At 39.6% G+C, this 22,027-nt stretch overlaps 1 protein-coding gene across 7 annotated transcripts in view; it reads left to right on the forward strand.

Annotated features, from left to right (window-relative positions):
• The window catches only part of LOC143721995 (trinucleotide repeat-containing gene 6A protein-like), an 87,139-nt gene extending 66,074 nt beyond the window's left edge, over positions 1-21,065 (forward strand). For 5 of the 7 annotated variants that reach the window (XM_077212999.1, XM_077212997.1, XM_077212998.1 and 2 more), the window contains exons 4-23: positions 843-1,160; positions 2,588-2,635; positions 4,186-6,735; positions 7,603-7,812; positions 7,991-8,151; positions 8,270-8,347; positions 8,475-8,526; positions 8,638-8,765; positions 9,527-9,658; positions 10,685-10,822; positions 10,926-11,000; positions 11,088-11,526; positions 12,071-12,208; positions 12,484-12,645; positions 12,794-12,934; positions 13,280-13,387; positions 13,470-13,679; positions 13,786-13,853; positions 14,312-14,451; positions 20,639-21,065. In XM_077212999.1, coding sequence (XP_077069114.1) covers positions 2,590-2,635; positions 4,186-6,735; positions 7,603-7,812; positions 7,991-8,151; positions 8,270-8,347; positions 8,475-8,526; positions 8,638-8,765; positions 9,527-9,658; positions 10,685-10,822; positions 10,926-11,000; positions 11,088-11,526; positions 12,071-12,208; positions 12,484-12,645; positions 12,794-12,934; positions 13,280-13,387; positions 13,470-13,679; positions 13,786-13,853; positions 14,312-14,451; positions 20,639-21,014 — 5,352 coding nt within the window. In that variant the 5' untranslated portion in view covers positions 843-1,160; positions 2,588-2,589 and the 3' untranslated portion in view covers positions 21,015-21,065. The remainder of the gene's footprint in view (positions 1-842; positions 1,161-2,587; positions 2,636-4,185; positions 6,736-7,602; positions 7,813-7,990; positions 8,152-8,269; positions 8,348-8,474; positions 8,527-8,637; positions 8,766-9,526; positions 9,659-10,684; positions 10,823-10,925; positions 11,001-11,087; positions 11,527-12,070; positions 12,209-12,483; positions 12,646-12,793; positions 12,935-13,279; positions 13,388-13,469; positions 13,680-13,785; positions 13,854-14,311; positions 14,452-20,638) is intronic. The other 2 variants (XM_077213002.1, XM_077213003.1) reach the window with 1 other exon arrangement.
• Positions 21,066-22,027: the final 962 nt, after the last annotated feature.

A 22,027-nucleotide genomic window follows, 5' to 3' on the forward strand; every position in this document is an offset into this window, starting at 1 on the left:
CTGTGTCTCCTCTGCACTGCAAAGATGGATTTTGATTTAATGATTTAATATAACTGGTAACAGTGGTATTGTCATTATACTAATATAATTTAATTTGAATGTTAGAATTTGACATAAAAGGTGATGCATACCTCTAAGTTTAAAAAAAAAACTCCATATATAGGTGAAAATGCCCCTGGAAATCAATTTAAGGGTGCAAATATTGCCCGTTAAATAAAATAAAAAAAAATACTGTCACTGCTGTGAACTGACCACTGCATAAAATATGAATATCTTCGTGAGTCAGCTGTCAACAACAGGCCTAAACCAGCCATGGTACCAGTACACAAACACAATCAGTAAAATATCATCTAATTATTAACAAAACTTATATAGAAAAAATAGAGACATTTTTTTTCAATATTGCGCACCCCTAATGTAAGGGATTCATTTTGATTTCTTCGGGTCTTAAAAAGGTCTTAAAAAGCTTTAAATCTGACTTTAGAAAGTGTGCAGAAACCCTGTATAAGCAAACCATATAGACAACTTAATCTTTCGAATACCGTTTTACTCAGATTATTGGGCTCCAAAGTGTTTAAAATGAGGTCAGTTTCTAACGAGATGCAGTATTTAATTATTTATTTTTGTAAGGTTTCCATATTTTTGATTATTCTTTGTTTTACTTTAGGGGTAGTTTTTATGTCTTTAGGTCAGGAGAAATTCCACAAAGAAAAGCTCTTCTTTAGGCATCATTAGCTGAAATAGATATTTGTTGATTAGCTTTAAATTGTGCAGAGTTGTGTTGGATGAAAATATTTGGAGTTTACAGTTTTTGATACCGGTTGTTATTGTTTTGATTTCAGTGCCAGAACATATCAAGTCCAGTTTCAGCCAGCCTCAGTCTGCCAATTAGAACAGCAGCACCTCCACTGTAACCTGCGCCATCAGCAATGCCAAGAGGGCCCCAGCCAGCGGCCAGCCCCAAGCCCTGCCTCGGTACCCGCTCCGTGAAGTTCCGCAGCATCTCTGTCAGCACAAACAGAAACAGCTGTTGAAGTGTGGGCAATCCCTCACGGTCCTCGCTGCCACCCTGGGAACTCAAGTGCAGCTCAACTCTAGCCAGTCAGGGGAACTTACGACTGAGAGGTCTGTCCTACACTGCGCCCAAAGCCACCTTTCAGGTACTATTCCTCCGCAAAATTACTTTGTTAATTACGGATCAGCCAGGTGCACTGGGATTTGTGATATATATGTAGAAAGTTAGCCATTGGTGATAGACAGAGTCTTTTCAAGTTTATAAGGACAGATGTGTGTGTTCATTAGGAGTGGGGGAAGAATCGATTCGTATATGAATCACGATTCTATCTTCTACCGTTTCACAAATATCAATTTTCTAAAGTGTTAACTAACTTCGCAGTACTAAAAGTTATTGGCACATTAAAGTGTTTTTAATTACAATAAGCTGGTGAAGTAGAAATCAATGCGATACTCGCACTGTCGGACACCGGCAAAGCGTGAGCACAGTTGTCGCCTCTTAGATGCATGCAATCCCTAATTTACCTCTTTCACAGCTTATTGTGCTTGCATGGTCGAATGCTCACACAATTGTCAAAATGCACATGTGGAGTATTCACATAGGCACAGTCTGTTATGTCTTAATACAGTTAGGAGAAAATCGGTATGTGTAACAGTGTATTAGATCCGCGCATTCATTCTTAAATGGACAGCAGTTTCATAAACTGAAAAATTTACTTTAGAAAAAAATACTAATTAAATAGTGTATTTGTCCTATTGTTTCTAATTTCCTGCTTCGTTCCTATTTTTAATATCAAAATTAAAATAACATTTTCTGCCTTTATTACAGAAGACTGCCAGTCGTGTGTAATGATTGCAGTCAGCTTAATAATAATATTGGGTTGACTAAAATGGAAAGAAAAATAAATAAATTTCAAGGTTTGCATTTAATTCAGTTTGTTTTTCTTCAAGTCCTATCTACCACAGTCAAATAGGAAAAGTAGCACAAAACAGTAATTTAGAATCAAATCAATGTATATTCAATTGAAATTTTTCGATTTTTAATCTAATCATGACATCAATAGTCGATATGAATTGAATAGTGAGGTACCAAAAGATTACCACACCTAGTGTTCATAAAGTACTTTTGGTTTTTTTATTTGGTATTTTAGTTGTCATGTTGATAAATTGGCTAATATTTCACCATTTTCAGATTGTAAGCATTGTCTAAAGTGTCAGTTGAAATAAGAGAGCTCTGCCAAAGCTAAACAACAAAATTTGTTCCAAGTGTTTTGTTGTTGTTTTTTTTGTAATGCAAGTATTGTGTAAAAATATCTGTACTAGATATTGGTATGTGCATCTCCCACTGAAAATCCCATATTAGTCTAGCACTAATTTAAAGTCCAGTTCAGTAGTCATGCTAATGGAGTTACCCGTAAAAAGTAGCAGTGATTAATTGGAATTTGTTTGTCATAACTGTAGCAATAAGCAATAATATTTGTTAAATGGTCTTAGTGTGTGGCCTTTTTATTGGCATGACCTATTATGAAGCTTTTAGTTAATTTTCCTGACTGTGTTGCTCTGTTTTTCGTAGGCATGGCTCCGATTCGGGATTCTGTCAGCCACTCCCCTAACCAAACAGGTGGCTCACTATTTTTTTTTTCTCACCATGTGCTGTTGTTTACTATTTTTGTTTAGTGTGTGTGTTAAGTCCATAAGTCATCTGAAGACCTGTTCATCAGTTTGTGTTTAGGTAGATTGCAACTTCTTGTTAATATCTCTGTGGTGCATGCTTAAGTGTTTCAATGAGTAGCTTTGATTCTCTCTAAATTTAGCCAATTGCTCTAGAGCTTCTTGTAAGAATTATTATAATGTCTTGGCATAGGTAGACTGACTTTCCCCGTTTCCTGCCAAATCTGTGTTTTTCCTGTGTTGTATAAGACCAGACTAGCAGTGCTGCCAACTGTTTCAAAGTGCTAACTTTTCTGAATTTAGTCTTGCATTGTAAGTCAGAGATTGTACACTCTGCCCCTGACACAGTATGTCTCCCATTAAAGGGATAGTTCCTCCAAAAATATTAAAGGCTGTCATTTACTGACCTTGTGGTTCTAAACCTGCATGACTTCTTTTTTCCCCCCAAAATATATCCCTTTGTGTTCAACAGAAGTCGTCATATAGATTTGGAAAGACAAGGTCAGTAAATGACAGCATTTAATAGGGTGAGTGAATGATAGAGGAATTTCTATTGTTCTATCCCGTTAACTTGTTGACTACAAGTCTCCTTTGTTGACGTCTCTTTTTGTCTCCCCTGGAGAGATGAAATATGAGATCGAAATGTAATATAACTGTAATTTTCCTTTACCTCCAGTGACCTTCAGCAGAATCTCATTTTACTGAGTCACTCTTAAACAAACAGTTTACTTGAGACCAGCAATGAGACTGTCTGTGCTGCTTTGTCTTCCCATATCTGTTGTTAACACAGCCGGGTAGAAGGATCTCAGACTTGGCAAGAAACAGTGCTCAAGGAAGCTTGGCAGCCATCTTGCAGAAAAATATAAAAGCAAGAGCAGGCTACCAGAAAATGCTTATTTCATCGAACACTGCAGTTGTGTAATTGTTAGAATTTAGTGCCACCACGCTTGCCGCAGCGGAGCAAAATTGGCAAACTTGCAGAGACACTTCACACTTGGTGTTGCTGCTTGCAGTCGTCTGTCTTTCCCTTCTCTTCCATCCTGGCTTGCAGCATGATCATGCTGTGGCTACAAAATGGTGGCAGCTCTACTACTGTTTCAGTCTGGCTTGAGTGAGACACCTCTCCGCAGGACAGAGACAAGGAATATGGCAGTTAGCCATTGTACAAAACAATTTGTAACTAAATGTTTGTAACCAACACATTTATATACGCCATTTGGCTTGTGTTTTAGGTTGTTTTATTTACACTGAGTGTATTACAGTTAATAACTCAGTTAATAAAAGAATAAGGATAATTCATTGCATGGAGTCTGTGGAGCTGAATTTCTAAATTAATGTCTAGCTGAATGTCTAATTGTCCCAACAAATGTTTTTTTGGAAGGAACCCTATATTTTAAGTCACCGCAATCTTAAGTCTTTACTAAACAAATACAGACTGTGTCCACATTTTTTTTCTCTGTTTGCCATCTGAAATGACTGACCTTTTATTTGCGTTCACAGGTTTGGATCATGCTGGTCTGGAACCTCAGTATGAAAGTTCACCATGGAGCTCTGGCTCACCTTGCAGCGACTCAAACAGCAACTGGGGAAAAGTAATTGTAGATAAGGGACCCTGGCCCTCTATCACTGGTAGTGACCCAGAGTTAGCCTCAGAATGTATGGAGGCTGACTCTGCCTCCAGCTCTGGGTCGGAAAAAAATCTTAGTATGATGCCTTCTGGGAGCACTGGGGGTGACAACAATGGCAATAGACAAGGTTCTCATTTCATGGTTGCAAATGGCAGCAATAATGTGGGTAATGGGAGTGTTAAGGGGCCTTGGGGTGTATCCAATGGCTCAATGCTAAGCACATGTCAAGGCTCCGGAGATGGCCCCAGTGGCAAGCTGGCAGAAAGCAGCCATGGCAAAATAAATGCATGGGGTACCCAAGTTTCCTCAACCAATAAAGGTATAAATCCAAGCACTTTGAACCCAAATGCCAACCATGGTGCCTGGCCCGTTCTTCAGAGCACTGGGCCCAATCCCCACGGCCCGATGGGGAACGAAAATGGTGGCACCAACACTCAACAAAGCACCATAGGTCAAACACCCAGCATGCAGAGCATCAACTCTAAGATGCCCTGGGGATGCCTGCAGCTGTCCGAAGTTGAAGTCAATGGTACAAACAAGGTTCCAAGTGGGCAGCCTCAAAACCTTAACACTGAATTTAATGGACCAAATAACACTACTAACTCGATGACCTCTAGTTTACCAAACTCTACAGGTTCAATGCAGATAAATGAACAGCCCCCAGGGCACCGAGCTTGGCCTATGAGTACAGGGGGCTCCCCTCAGTCCCCTATTTCTCCAGTCTCTAATGGCACTTCCATTTCTCAACACGGCAACAGTGAGGGAATTAACAGTGGGTCTTACGGTACAGCATGGGGCGTTGCGCCCAGCACTAATTTCTCTGGAGACAAATGTCCCATCCCTAAAGGCCAAGCTGCGGGCGACACTGTGAATGCAACTCTAATGCAGTCTGGAGCCAACAGCTCCTCTGTGAGTGCTGCTTTAAAGAATAATAATAACGGGGTGGGCAGTCGTGAAAGAGGTTGGGACTCAACCCCCGGTACCTCACAAAGTATGTCTTGGGGAGCAGGTAATGGTGTGAGCCCAGCTGGGATCCCTCGCCCCTGGGGGAGTGCCTCCTCATCTTCTTCCTCTTCCTCATCCTCTTCAAACACTGGCACTAAGGTCTCAAATGGGGAGTGGAACATATTGCCCAGCAACAGTCAGCATTCCAATGATAGCACGAATGGAAGCAGAAAGGGAACTAATGGATGGAAGTCTTTGGAGGATGATGCTCTTGGTATAGGGAGCTCTGGTCAAGCGTTGCAAAGCAGCACGTGGAACAAATCTACGGGCAGTGAAGGTAGCGGAGAGAGCTCGGGAGGTCGCAGTGAGAGGGACGGGCAGCGTGGTGGCAACCGACGGAGGGGAAATCAGCAGGGGATGGTCAATGCAGCTCTCTCTAAAATTGACGTGGACCCCAGGGTGCTGTCCAACACTGGATGGGGACAAACTCCAGTCCGCCAGAACACTGTCTGGGATGTTTCAAGCGCCGATAAAAAGACAGGATGTGGACAGACAGGCTGGGGCAGTGCTCCCCATCAGGTATTTAACTCAGGTGGGTGGGGAGATGGACCCAGCACCAACAAAAGTAGCGATTCTTCAGTGTCTGGGTGGTCTGAATCGAAACCTTTAACTGGCTGGGGAGAAACCAAAGGCCCAGTTGGGCAAAATGGATGGGAGGATGCCCCTTCTGTTACAATGAACAAAGGTGGTTCCTCATGGAATACCACCAAGGATGAGAAGTCCTCTTGGAATAATGCGCCGAAGGCAAAGCAAGGCTGGGGCTCTACTGGAGATGGATGGGGAGGAGAAGGCCCAAAGGGAAACCATTGGGTAGAGCCCCAGAAGTCTGGTTCAGGTGGCTGCGACAGTGACCGCTCTGGATCGGGCTGGAGCGACCCTGGTCGCTGCGGGACAAGTAACATCTGGGGAGGCAGTGGAGGCACCAACACTCCTGACCAGTGTGGTCCAGCCACAGGATGGGGAGACCCTCCGAAGACCAACAATCAAAACCAAACCTGGGGCGAGCCAATCAAACCAAGCACATCCAACCCTGCTTGGGGCGACAACACAAAAACGAACAACTCTTCAGAATGGGTCAAGCCCCAAGATTCCAGCATGGGAACGTACAGGAGTGGGAACACCTCTCAGACTGGAGCCCCTAGTCAGAACAAGCCTACAGGATGGCAGGGGGGCCCAATACCTGCTGCCTCCAAAGAAGAATCATCCACTGGATGGGAAGAGCCATCCCCTGAATCCATCAGGCGCAAAATGGATATTGATGATGGTACTTCAGCATGGGGAGATCCCAACAAATTGAACTCCAGCTATGTAAATATGTGGAATAAGAACAATGCTGGAGAGCAAGATGGCATGGCTGTTTGTCAGCCCCCACAAGCCCAAAGCTCCATGGCTCCAAAGGAAAAGAACTGCAGCTCAGGTGGGTGTCTTTCTTTTTGGCAGTGCCTTGGCAATTATTACTAATCCATTACATTTATCTTTAGTTATGCACTCATCCCTTTGGAATTTTTCAGGATGTGATTTTTCCTCCCACCCCTTTCCTCTAATACCTCCTGCACTGACAAGTTCTGAACTTATGAGTGAGTGTTTGTGTGCATGTCTATATATAAATGTATTCATGCAGTACATTGAAATTGATATACATTGTATAAATGCAGCTTTTTCATTTGTTTTGTTATTTGCCTAAATGGGAACTGTAAAGGTATAGGTTTCAAATAGTCTTCCCACTTCATTTGATATTGGCTGTATATGAGCTGTGCTCAGGGAAAAATGGGCTTGGGTTACATTCTGACCGATGGTGCAGTCATATGGCAGCAACTTGAGCAGGAGGGCACACATGAACAGGGCTATTTTTGAAGGAAGTATTCAGGGCATATGCTGGATGGTGAAAGTGCAAAAACCTTAGTGGTTAAATGTAAGCTGATCCATTAGAAGGACTTCAGAGTAAACAAAGCTTACATAAGCATGTTTATGCAAGGGTCGGATTTAGGCCATCGGAAAGTTTGCAGGTGCTGTCCAATGCCAATTTGGAGTTTATTTGTACATATTAATTGCGTTGTCCTATGGTATTAGATTTTAGTTTTTAAAACGATAACCTTTCCTTGTTTTAAGTATGTTAAATATTTCATGTTTAGATGCAAATTAGTTGCATAGTTATTTGCCATGTAGCTAATAATTCACAATTCTGACGATTTAACTTGTTTGCAAAAAAAATACTATACTATAAAAATAGTATTTTGTTTTCTGGTCTTTGATCATATTTTTGTTTTTTGCTGTCTGCTCACAGGGCGGGGAGAGACGTATGGTGGGCCACAAAAAAATGAGTCCTCTACTTGGGGTGAGCATGCTGCTTCACCTGTTACTGTGGACAATGGCACATCTGCTTGGGGAAAGCCTGTTGATACAGGTTCCAGCTGGGAAGGGCCAGGGAGAGAAAACTCAGGAGGCAGTAGCTGGGGCAATGCTGCTGTAGGACAGCAGTCACAGCACAAGTCTGGTATGTTTCCAATATCTCCAATTAAGGCATAGAACTTTCTTCGATTTGTTTTAAACTCATTGTTTGTTTTTCCCCAATAGTAGATATCAGGGTGAAATAAAATTCACATTTTATTTCTAATCACTGAACATATAATCAACCCTTTATTTTTCATTTGATATTGTTTTTGTCTTTTTAGGATCCAAACCTATGCAAGACTGGTATGGAGAGGAGAATTCTATGGCAGGGCACGCCAACTTGGAGGAAGAAGAGCAAGTTAAGATAGGCATGTGGAACAACAATTCATCACTGGAAATTAACCAAACTGGAAACTGGTCTTACAAGAAGATGCCTCCAAAGGTAATAATTCAGACCTAATTTAGCCTGGCAGAACTACTTAAAATGTAATTCACTGAATTTACTGTTTGCATGGACTTAGTGACAAAATTGTGTACATTTTGCTTGCTTATTTCCTTAGCTGAACAAAGGACCCAACAAGCAAGATGATTCTCCATGGATGAATCCGTTTGTGAAACAGTTCAACAACATGTACCCTGTAAGGATTAATAGTCTGATTGCTACAATTTCCAGTGAAACCTGTTTATTTTAAATATTAGGTGACCACAAATACTTTGTGAAACAAACTCATTAGTTAGCATGCTTACACTTCTGTCTATTTACAGAGGGATTCTGCTGAAGATTCCATGAAGAACAATAAGATGGATATGTCTGGAGGTAGGTCACATTCACATGCTCTTCCAGTGCTTATATTGAGCAATGTTTGTCGCAGTCCATGAATACTAGCATGATATTGTAAAATCTATAAATTCCTCTCATATTCTGCAGGAATGACAGACAAGCGCATTGATGTTGACAAGCATGTTCTTAATATGGGAGAGTACGGAAAAAATCCTGCTTCACGTCACCAGATCCTCAAAGACTCTCCTATAGACCGTAATCCCTATATGGATAAGGTCAGTTATTTCCTAGTCTCTTGTAGCAGGAATGGGGCCTTCACTTCACACAGTGACTGTTACTTTTGCTTGTTGGTTACTTTAGCACCCTCTATGGGAAAGAAATGCAACGTAAGGACCCTATGATGTAAAATATATGTTTTATGTCAAATTAAACCATTCCTGAAGTTAAGAGCTGAGAGGGGGTGGGGGGGCATCTAAGGGAGTGAATTAAATAAAAAAATATTTTTTCTTGATTTTCTTTTTTAAAATCATTTCAAGTCATCTTGAGGCCCCATTGGAAAGCCCAAATTTCCTGTTTCGCAAGGAAATGCCTCAATTAATTTCTTATCCCAATTCCTAAAACATGCCAAAGAGGATGCTAACATAGCCTTTCTGACCCCTTTTCTGTGGCTGTTAATGTCTTCATCTGGTGGCCTGGTGTTCCTTCTGTTCTTTGGCCAACTGCTGTTGTTCTCTGTGTCCTGGTTTTCTCTCTGCTTGGCCTGTGATTGTGCTTCAGCTTTCACTGCCCATTTGTAATTGCTCTGTAGCAGAGGAGTTCCGAAACTCACAGATCACTTCCATGCAGAATATCTGCTTTTCCCTTACAAATAATGCACAACAAAACAAATGCAACTTGCCAGGGCCTCACCATACAAACTCTGCCTCTGTTAGGCAGGTAAGTTAGTGCATGCAGATCCCTTTGTGCTGAAGCTCTGAATGTACTGGACAGCTGAATGCTCATTATTTACATGTGGGTTGTTTGTGTTTCTCCACAGAATGTAAATATGTACAGTGTCGGTAATGCAGCAGCACAAGGCCGGAACGCCCAGCAGCCTCCAGCACAACCTCTGAACTCCGCTCAGCCCAGTCTACGCAACCAAGTGCCTCCTCCACTACTTCCCTCTCAGGTAACTCCAATTGGGTTTCTAAAGCTCAGTTCACTTTAAGATTAAAGGGTTAGTTTACCCAAAAATTTAAATTCTGTAATTTATTACTCACCCTCATGTCGTTCCAAACCCGTAAGACTTCCGTTCATCTTCGGAAACACAAATGAAGATCTTTTTGATTAAATTCTGAGCGCTTTCTGTCCCTCCATTGGCAGCTACGCAAATACCACTTTGACGCTTCAAAAAAGTTCATAAAGAGATCGTAAAACTAATCCATATGAAATGAGTGGTTTAGTCGAAATGTTCTGAAGAGACTCGATCGCTTTATATGTTGAACAGATTGAATTTAGCCTTTTATTCCCATATAAACATTTATCAACTCACACATCAGTTGTGGTAAACAGAAGCTCAAGCATGTTCGCTTGATGTGCGAGAACCAATGAGGTTCATTCTGATCAATGTTCACTGATCAATGTTTATATGTGAACAAAAGCCTAAATTCAATCTGTTAATCATATAAAGTGATCGAGTCTCTTCAGAAAATTTAGACTAAACTGCTCAATTCATATTGATTTGTTTTACCGTCTCTTTATAACATTTTTGAAGCGTCAAAGTGGTAGTTGCATAGCTGTCAATGGAGAGTACAGAAAGCTCTCAGATTTCATCAAAAAGATCTTCATTTGTGTTCCAAATATGAACCAAAGACTTGCTGGTTTGGAACGACATGAGGGTAAGTAATTAATGACAGAATTTAGATTTTTGGGTAAACAAAACCTTTAAGCTGTGTGGTAAACAGGGTTCCCACGGTCTAAGTATCAGGAAATTACCAAATGTGTGATTCCACGCATGGAAATGAATAAATTAACTCTTAAAAGTAGGGCTGCACAATTTAGGGAAAAAATATAATTTATATTTTACTGAGAAAAATTATTTGCATTTTTATTAAAATTAAATTTAAAAAAAGACAGAATAAAAGTAATTTTGTAAACCATTAAAATATGTATGTCTTTTACTTTCATAACGAATGTGTACAATCTCTCTTTTCAGGTTCCTCCACCCCTGTTGAAGTACTCTCCCAATAATGGAGGTCTGAACCCTCTGTTTGGCCCACAGCAGGTGGCTATGCTGAACCAGCTGTCTCAACTCAACCAACTGTCTCAGCTTTCTCAGATTAATCAGTTACAGGTATTGATCACACTGCAAGTAACAGCCTAGAAGATATTTAACTGATAAGTTACTATGCTCCTAGCGATACATATTACTTTTTCTTTTCTTTTTTCGGTCCCAGCGTCTCCTTTTGCAGCAAAAAGCTCAAAACCAGAGGACCATGCCTGTTAACAGCCGCCAGCAACAGGAACAGCAGGTTTGTGATCTCTTGGACCAACTTGTGTGTGTTTGTTTCTTTCTCTCTTGGCTCGTGTATGTAATTTTTCCATTTGTGATTGTGTAGGGTCGTGGTTTGGGTCCGTCCCAGCAAATGATCCAGACTCCTCGCCATCTCGATCCCTCCCTGATGAAGCAACAGACTTCCCCTCAGCCACCCTCACTGCACCAACCCAGCTTCAAGTCCTATATGGAGAACTTCATGCCCCCCAATGCCTCTGACCTGCAGAAAGAACAAAGTTCCTTGAGCTCGTTCAGTAATTTCCCTTTAGGTGGGTGTCCTCCCCATCTTAATATAGGCCAGACTGACTCTATGTTGCACCAAGCTGCCAAGCCCAACTCAATGTTTGCATCTGACATGTCAAGCTATCTGCCAGCTGGCATTAGTCAAAGTCATAGCCTCCTAGCCCCACCTATGAGCAATGGCCACATGGTGCCAGGCTCTCCCATCCACCCTCGGGTAGGAAAGAACTTCTGTCCTGACAGCAGCTCTCTGCCAGCAAGAGGTGAATACAGTCTATCTATGTTGTTGTCCCCAGCAAAGTTTCTTCTTGCATTTTGTATTAGAGGGAAAAGGAAAATAATGCAATGTTACAAAACCTTATTTCAGACCCTTATTATTTGATTGTAAATCCAATGTTTGGCTGGCATACATATGGTGCTTGTATTTATAATTTCTGCCGCTTGACAATAAGGCTGTTTGTGCTTGTTGCCTTCCTTTGTTTTCCCACAGTTTTTGTGCACTCTTAATTTTTTGTTTGTTGGCAATCAGTGTCGGCAGCAATGCTCCTTCCATGGTGGTGTGAACAGTGTTACACAAAAGCCAAAGTATTGAGTTGCGACACTGTCACCGTAATTTGAATTAAAAAAAAATACATTGATATATCAAAAACACTGAGTGCATTAAAATTGAATGTAATGTTGATATGTTCTTTTTGTTAGAGCTGCTGTTGCTGTTAATTCCTGGATACCAGAAATGTTGTTAACTTAATTTTCTGTCAGGATGGGCATTTTCTTGTTTTTTAAATTACTTTTGTTGTATTCCTGTAGGTTTCAACTCAAACTTGAATGTAAGCAATCTCGACATTAGTAGTGTTGGTTTTAAGGAGCCACAGTCCCGTCTGAAGAAGTGGACTGCCATGGATATCTCCGTTAACTCGCCACTTGATCAAAACCCCAGCAAATCTGGTGGGTTTCCCCATTTGATAACCCCTTTTTTGTAATTAGTCCTAGCTTCACAGCTGATATGAAAAAAATATGACCGTGTGATTAATTGTGACAAGTGTCAATTAGTGCATTCCATCTAAATGTTGTTCTATTTGAATATTTTTTTCTTATGTTTAAGAATGCATTATATTATCAAGGATAAAAATCAACAGTAATCATTTTTAGTCAGTTGTGCAGCCCTAATCCTATCTCATCAAACAATGTGAGCGAAAAGTCTAATGGATATTTTACTAAAGGTGCTATAACATCTGGCCTGAGGCTTGAAGACTCGCCCTTTGGTCCATATGACTTCATGAATGCCAGTAACACTCCCATCAGTCCTCCTGGCTCTGTGGGAGATGGCTGGCCCAGCCGTGCCAAATCACCACATGGTTCCACCAATGTCAACTGGCCACCAGGTTCAGACCTATTTGCTTCATAAATGATTTACGTGTTCCAATCAAATCTTTTACTGAAATAGAATATTACAGAGAAGCTCAGCTGGTTAAGCATGGCGCTGTGCCATTGTGGCATGAATGAGCTCACCATGTAATGTTTATTTGACAGAGTTCCGTCCTGGTGAGCCCTGGAAAGGATATCCAAACATTGATCCTGAAACTGACCCATTTGTCACTCCTGGCAGTGTGATTAATAATCTCTCCATTAATACAGTCCGGGATGTTGATCACCTCAGGGACAGGAACAATGGTAAGTGATATGTTAAACCAGCTATGTATCATTATAAAGTACTGTTCAAAAGTGTGTGGTCAGTAAGGTTTTATTTAGCAAGGATGCATTAAATTGATCAAAAGTAACAGTAAAATCTTTAACTTGAAATATATTAAAATAGACAAGTTACATTAAATTATAATATTTCACAATATTTCTGATATTGTGATCCTTATTTTATATTTTTGATCAAATAAATGCAACCTTTGAGCCTTTGATGCAGCCTCAGAAACCATTAAAGAAAATTGAATGGTACTGTAATTTGCTGAGTTGTATGCATTTGTGTTTTCAACAATGAGATTTTAAATTTTTCTGTTCTTCCAGGGCCATCCTCATCACTTAACACCACGCTGCCTTCAAATAGTGCCTGGACATCCATTCGTGCCTCCAACCATAATAGTTCCCTCAGCAGTACAGCACAAAGCACTTCAGGTTGGTGTGCAACTATTTAGACTGAGCCACAGGCCTATGGTCCAAATACAGTCCTATTAACTTTCTGTTTTCTTCCTTACAGCCAGAAACAGTGACTCCAAATGGTCTCCTGGTACAGTCACCAACACCTCTTTGGCTCATGAGCTGTGGAAGGTTCCTCTCCCTTCGAAAGGCATCTCTGCTCCGTCCCGCCCTCCACCTGGCCTGACTGGCCAGAAACAGCCCTCATCTTGGGACAATGGCTCTCTTAGACTGGCAGGCTGGGGTGGCTCTGAATCCAGATTCAACTCTGGTTAGTCACAGTTATATTCCCTTTCACCTTTACAAACTGTAATAACAGTGTCCGTACTGTAGAGTTTAAAGAATTGAGAGAGTCCTGAAATGATCGTTGTTCACAGGTTCCAGCTGGGGTGACAGCAGCTCAGGGCGAACTAATTGGCTTGTACTCAAAAACCTCACACCTCAGGTAAGAAGTTTAATGATTTGGACTGTATGGGATCATTTTAACAGTCCCATAGCATTCACATTGCCTGTTTCAGCAGTCATGGTTTTTGCAGTGCAAAACATTGAAAATGCACCATAAAACTATTTATTAACACTGTATTTTGCAGTTAAGGGCTTTATGAAAAATCATCAATCGCTAATATAGATCATTTTTATACTTTTTTTTAAAAAGGAAAAGCTAATGTCTGCCAGAAACACTTATTCTGTATGTCTGACTGAATTCAGACGATTTAGCCATTTTCTAGCTTCGTATTAGGTTTTGTTGCATCATTTGGACGTAAATGTAGCCCTGCTTTTGTAAATATGATTTCATTATGGTCAAGTTTGAAAGGCTGTTATTAAAGGAAATAGTAGAAATCTAGATATCTTTTTATATATAACGCCACAGCAAAATAATTTATTGTGTAACATGTTTTGCAGATTGATGGCTCCACCTTGCGAACTCTGTGCATGCAGCACGGTCCACTGATCACATTCCATTTGAACCTTCCCCATGGCAATGCTGTGGTCTGCTACAGCTCTAAGGAGGAGGCGGCAAAAGCCCAGAAGTCACTGCACATGTAAGTCTATCTTTTTTTTCAATGCAGGTATAGAACAGAAATCATACTAGGATTGCTAATAATTTCTGAGCCGTGTAAGAGGTGAGTGCATTCAATTTAGCTATACATAACTTGACCACATCTACCTTGAATAACTAGATTCATCAAAAGCATTGATTGGTTTATAATTGTAAGAATTAGAATTTCCATAAAAATGTACAGCTTAAGACTGCAACTTAGGGCTGGGCGATAAAATGGTATCAGTATGTATCAATAGTTCACCATTGTCCCTAACGATATAAAAAAATTCATTATAGCGCTCGATATTTTCATTAAAATGTGCGCGCATCGCCTGTAGATCTTACTCCGCTTTCACACCGCAAGCGTCAGCGGTGCGTGAGCAGTGCATATTTTTTTCGGCGTGCATCATTAACATCAATGAGTGCATTCACACTGCGAGCAGGACCAGCGCGTGAGCGTCAAGCAGGAGCAGCGCGTGAGCAGCAGTGAAGCGGGGGATTCGGCGCAGAGTCTATTTTTGCTGCGCTGCTCACACTCAATTAAAGTGAAAGCACACTTTTGATGGACAAAATAAATTTTATTTCACACAAAAAGTGCCCAAAATGCACAGAATAAGCATGTAGTGAGTTTTAACAAGCAAAAAAAGAAAATGAAGACTCAAAAATATTTATAGAAGATTATTTAGGCTATCCATTTAAACGTGTTTTTAATTAATTAACGTGTTTTTAATTAATAATTTAATAAAAATAAAAATAAAAAATTATTCAGTTTGGGTGAAAGTATGGTGTATTATAAAAAAAACTAAAGTAAACTAGCCAGAAAATATTATATATAGCACTATACTATACACTATACTGCACTATACTATATACACTTTCTTTTAGTTTATAACACATACAGCTACATAGGCTTGCACAACCCAAATCAACCTGTGTGTGTGTGTGTGTGTGTGTGTGTGTGTGTGTGTGTGTGTGTGTGTGTGTGTGTGTGTGTGTGTGTGTGTGTGTGTGTGTGTGTGTGTGTGTGTGTGTGTGTGTGTGTGTGTGTGTGTGTGTGTGTGTGTGTGTGTGTGTGTGTTTTAATCCTCGGAGTTTGCACTCTTGTAAATATATCGAAAGTATGACTGAAACGACAAGATTGGAGCTGTTTTCTGGGTTGTTTTGTTTACAATTTATATGCGAATGTTGTACACCTCCCCATAACAAACTTTCAACACTATAAATTTTATAAATGACCAACTTCTAAAAACAAATGTATAGTTGTCTTTGTAAAGAACTGCTCGCTCATGTAGCTTTGGAGCTGCTGCTGTGACACTGTACAAACGCTTCCAGTGTGAATACTCTTGCGCGTCTGCAGCTGCAGTGATGATGTAGTTACGCTGACGCGCTGCTCACGCGCCGCTCACGCTTGTGGTGTGAAACAGCCGTTAGGGGCCGTTTACATATTGCGTCTAAAAACGCATGGAAGGTGGGGCAGTGCCCGCTTTCTCCTCCTTTCTAAAGCGATTGTGCTCCCGTGCCGTCTGTCGTTGCTATGCAACCATGAACTGCGCACTCCACATCATGAAGGTGCGTTCCATTTAACCTTGATTCGTAAGTGGACTGTGAAGTTAAAGATGGCACGACCAAAATCAACAGTCTAACATCAAATGGCAAACGTAATGAAAGCAGAACGAAAACTGTGCTACTCAATATTTTGTGCTTCACGCTCATTTTGGACCAATGTCAGTGCAGCGCAAGCTGATCTTGATCAAGCGACACTGTTACTACACAGCGCTAAGAGATCCAGTGAAGAAAGCATTTGAATTCGCCACAGAAGTAATAACATCACTGCAAGATTTAGTGAGAAGCATTCGAATTTCTCCATTATTAACCGTAGATCCCTATTAGATCAAACAGCGCTGGCATGGAAACCAGGAGAAACATTGTGCCATGAATGTTATAACTAGTTATAGGCTTTAAATCCATGATGAATGTTGATGATCTGGGGATGTAAAGTAGTAACACTAATTGTAACCATGAAAGTTTGGCAGGAATAGTAAAATGCTTTCAAGTACGTGTCATCTTTTTCCAGCTCTTCAAAACTCAAATATTATCATATTTTAAATGTTATTTTTAATGTGATGACCAAAACATTATTTGTTTATCCTTCAAAGATTACCCCCCTTTTATACAATAAAACGTTTCAAGATGTAGGAACTCGCACTTATTTAAAAATATTTTTTCTTTTAAATTTTTTTTTTTAATCAAGGAAATTTCTCTGATATTTCTTTTTTTTGCTATATCGAAAACGTACCGAACCGTGACACCACTGTGTCCTATGGAACAGAACCGAGGATTTTGTGAACCTTTACACCCCTACTTACTACAGATCTTAATCTACCTCAAAGTTAGCCTTGATTGTTCTACGTTTACACTTTTACATTGCACACATTTTTTAATGTTTTATTTAAGTTCAAGAGTTTCATTAACACTTACTTTTTTATCTTAATATAAGACATAAAGATATTTTTGTTTGAAAATGTTTGACTGCTAAAACTAATATCATTTGTTGTTTGGCTTTAATGTGGATAAATAAATAAAAACAGTGGTTTAAAGTCAAACTTTTCTACTTGTCTTTAAAAAAAAAAGGTTATAAAAACTGTCAATAATTATCTATACCAAACGATATGAAACATATCATGATACATTTTTTAACTATATCGAACAGCCCTACTGCAAGTTTTTGCACTTGAGTTTTGATACATTCCTATATAAAATTGAATGACTGTCAGTTCATCTTCAAATAATATTTTTCTTCCATTTAAAAAAAATCAGTTTATGCAGTTCAGTATTGCAGTGGTTCTGAACTCCTGCCCCCTCCCTTAATTTGAAAGATTATAGAGAACTTTAACTTGATGAAATATTTTAGTTTAGCACAGCTAGAAAAATGTATATTAATTATACAATTGCCAACAGACCATCAAGTTACAAGACACTTCCTGAAGCCCTCTTTAAAGTTTGCCCCGGCCCCCTTGTTTAGATCCACTGCTCTATAGACCTTATTCACATCTTTGTCAACGAAACCTTTCTGAGAAAATTCAATAGACAAAAACCCCCAGGGAATATGAGCTTTGGAAAATTATAAGTAATCTAGGAGCTTTATACAGCTTAACAGCGGATGCCATTTAAAACATGGTAAGTCTATCCCTCACAGCCTCACTTCATACCTGGTATGGCGCTGCTCTGAATAAGGTCTGTAGGGAATATGCATGATACTGTTCAGTCATGTTTTAATTTTAAATTAGTTTTAAATGATATAATATAGGGCTGCACGATGTGTCGTTTTAGCATCGATATCGCGATGTGCGCATCCACGATAGTCACATCGCAGGATGTTGCGATGTAGGCCTAAGTCGTACAGTAGTTGATCCGTGATTCATGATCTGTACGGGCCAGCAGCTCCGGATTAATTGCAAAGTTTAACCATCATATAGTGAAAGTTTATCATTTGCATGTGTTTTTAAGTCCTGTCAGTTTAAACATCAAGCGTAAGAAGACTGGAACTTGCGCGTTGTTTTCTGTGAGCCGGGCAGATCAGTGGTCTTTCTCTTATTTCTGAGCTTGAACGAACACGAGAATTCAAAATAAAGTCAGAATGCCCTTCCTCCATTGAACAATTTTTGGCGACCGCCAAAGCGTATTTTTGTCCCGCCAAAGCCTTATTTGACCGGTGAGTGATAGATGACTGACTGCTGCGCAAAACTGAGAGAACGAGCAGAGAGAGAGAGCCCCGGTCGCGCGCGCACTCTCACCGTTTTCAAACTGTCTTGCTCTCTCACCCTCCCTCGCGCATATTAATGAATTGAGTTGACTGAATATCTTTGAGAATACACAATGGTAAAAGGTCGGAAGACCGAAGTTTCAGGTGAAGCATTCGGATATATTTTTTTCCTGAACTACCGCTGGTTGTGAATTGTGCTAAAAAAAATATTCTCTGAAAAGCGTTCCACACATTCAGATAAACCACACTTTCAATAAACAAAACAAAAAAAATCTATCCAGTGATGAAATGTTTTCTGTGTTGAGACCAATCTTGTGCGATGTCCTAACTGCCGGGATAATCACACAACGTGTGCCGTGGTCCGTTAATGACACCTCCAATTCGCGAACTAATGATTCATTTGAACCGATTCACTTTAATGAATGGTTAAAACAACTTATCTGTCCAACACTGAACTCACGAGATATAACAAATCGGAAACACTTTACAATAAGGTTCCATTTATTAAACTCTAGTTAACTACATTAGTTAATAGAATCTATGCAGATTTACTCCTTTACAAAATCACCCCAGTCATTCAGATGATTCATTCTTTCCAAAGAAAGCTATTTAAGTCATTGGGTGAAATTGTTTTCATATCGCAATATATATCGCAGAAAAATAAAATATCGCAATGTAATTTTTTCCCAATATCGTGCAGCCCTAATATAATATTATAGTATTGTAAGTGATTACAATAAAGGGTTAGTTCACCCAAAAATGAGAATTATGTCATTAAATACTCACCTTCATGTCGTTTCAAAACCTTAAAGGGATAGTTCACCCAAAAATTAGATTTCTGTCAGTAATTACTCACCCTCATGTTGTTCCAACCCCGTAAGACTTTCGTTCATCTTCGGAACACAAATTAAGATATTTTTTTGATGAAATCTGAGAGCTGTCTCACTCCTTCATAGGCTGCTAGGTAATTGCATCTGCCGGCCCAGAAAAGCTAGTAAAGACATTAGGGCTGCACAATTAATCGAATTTCTAATTGCGATTACGATTACGGATGCCACGATTACGTAATCGTTCAAAGCCGCGATTACAAAAGAAAATCCACTCTGCGTGTGTGTGTTTAGAGCATAATTATGTTATGAGAGGTGAATCACGACTACTTCAGAAAACCCAGCACAATATGACATACCAGGCAGTGACGTAAGTGTACGCTGAAATAAAAAGACTTTAAACTCAGAAAAACGGACTTTACTGTCCTGTCAGCCGTTATACTGTGCTCGTAGCGCGCACTCTTCAATTGCACGCACAAATGCGGCGGCGCGCGCTGTGTATCGCTTCACTGTATAAAGTGCAAAAGAAACTACGTGCATGCAACGTCGTTACAATGTAAATTATTAAGTCACGAAATAAAAGTAAAATACCAATAAATCACGTGTTAGCTGAGAAGGATTTGCATGCTGGTATGATTTTCAGTCTATTCACCAGGAGCTGTTTCATTAACAGTTCTTGTTAGTATTGTGTATTCACCATGGTAACTGTCGTTTCCATAACCCAAAAATGCCACTTTATTTTCACTTTGTGAATTTTTTATATTTTTAAATGACTGTGGTGGCTCATATCAACATTGTATTAACAAAAACTAGTTTGGGACTGCTATTTAATTGCTTTAGCATAGTCCTTATGTTTTTCTAGTCTTTACTATGAGTCATTCTTACAATTTATGTGTATGTTAAGTAAAGGGCAAGTTATGTGTATGACAAGTAAAAATTTAAATCAATATACATTAAGTTTTAAGTTCTGACATGGCTGTCTGTAACTACATGCATAAAATAACCAAACTGAAAGGCAAGAATATTTTGAACTACTAGCACTGATAATTCTCACATTGATGTGATTACAATTTTTGTGTAAACATGTATTATAATATGCCTATATATATTCAATGTAAATTGTGATAATTGTTATAATCGTAATTAATAATCGCAATTACAATTTCAAGGGAATAATCGGCAATTATGATTTTTGTCATAATCGTGCAGCTCTAAAAGACATATGTCAGAACGCCGGCTCATTATTGGCCAGATCCTGCTTCAGCATCACACATGTCGTTGTGTGCGTCACTGTTTACCATGTGATCAGCGTTGCAAACTGACATGGAGAAGAGATTGTTGAATTAAGTCGTTATTTGTTTTTTTGCACAAGTTTTCTCGTCGCTTCAGAATTAAAATTTTTGAGTGAACTAACCCTTTAAGGGTCCTGACTGAAGTTTATCAGCCTGTTTACTTATTCGGTTGAAAAACTATAATAATGTGGTGACCTGCATGCACAGAGGTTTCCAGATTCCAAGCACCACATGCTGGAGTTCACACAGACTTGTATGAGTGTCTAAGGCACAATACTGATAAAGGCTCTTCCTCTTCCTCCTCAGGTGTGTTTTAGGGAACACTACTATTCTTGCGGAGTTTGCTAGTGAAGAGGAAATTAATCGTTTCTTTGCACAAGGTCAGTCAATGACTGCCTCTCCCAGCTGGCAGACGCTGGGCTCTTCTCAGAATCGGATCGGATCCATCGAGGGTTCTCACCCCTTCCCAAACCGCACTGATCCAAATCACTGGAACGGCAGCGGGTTGTCAGGAGCTGGCAGCGGAGACCTGCATGGCTCATCTCTCTGGGGCGTTCCCAATTACTCCACGAGCCTGTGGGGCAGCCCCAGTGGTGGTGAGGGAGGGAGAATCAACAGTCCCTCCCCAATCAGCTCCTTCCTTCCTGTTGACCATCTGATGGGAGGTGGGGAGTCCATGTAGTGCATCCTTCACCTTCTGACTTAAAAACAAAAAACAACAAAAAAACAAAAACATACAAACCCGTGACCTCAATGTGGTAATAGTTAATCATAATCATATGACCATATATATATATATATATATATATATATATATATATATATATAAATCAAATGGCACTAGTTAGACTTTCTTTACTTACAAAAAACAAACAATGCGGGGTCACCCTGTGGAAACAAGTTACGTTTTTTTTTCTGCACATATGTCCACTTTGTTTTAGCCCAAAACATATCAGTTTGAATACTTGAATCATGCAGGCCAATTCTATAATGTGAAAGGATGTATTTACACTTCCAGGTAGTGCTCTTCATACAGAAAAAAAGCTTCAGTTGAGCTCATCTGTTTATTCATCATGTTTATTTGAATTCCAATTATTTTCGTTTTGTTTTTATTATTTGCATTTTGTTTGCTGACAATGTTGGAGTTTGAGCTTTTTTAACTTTGCACTGAATGTGGTTTTTCTCAGTATAATCTGCAATATGGAGGGAGCCGACAGTTCCAGTGTAGTTGTTTACTCAAGGATGTTCTTAAAGTGTGCGCTCTACTATGCCTTGATGTACGCCTACCTTATTGTGGTATTGTGGAGTTTGAGATCAAGATATAGATGCTGACTTAGGATTATTTGATGATATTACAGAAATAAGTATTGCACCAATTTTGTTTTAAAACTAAAGAATTTAGCTCTGCAGTGTAAAAAAACTGTAGCCACAGCTGTGACTTGCAAACCCGACCTGCAAGCCAGGGGGAACAGCACTTTCAAAATAGGCTTTCAATTTTGTTTTGGAGGCGTCACATTGTGCCCTCTTGTTTACAAAACTTTTTGAGGGGGATAGTATGGTCATTCTTCCTTTTATTTTAAATGGAAAAATAAAAAAAAATGCATAAAGAATTTTTTAAAAATCACATAAAAAATATAAAATACAAAAAAAAAAATACAAAAAAATAATAAAAAATGACAAAATAACTTAAAAAAA

The sequence above is a fragment of the Siphateles boraxobius genome, unplaced genomic scaffold (genome assembly GCF_051911475.1).
Source record: "Siphateles boraxobius isolate OS27281-9 unplaced genomic scaffold, OSU_SipBor_1 66, whole genome shotgun sequence".
Classification (NCBI taxonomy): Eukaryota; Metazoa; Chordata; class Actinopteri; order Cypriniformes; family Leuciscidae; genus Siphateles; species Siphateles boraxobius.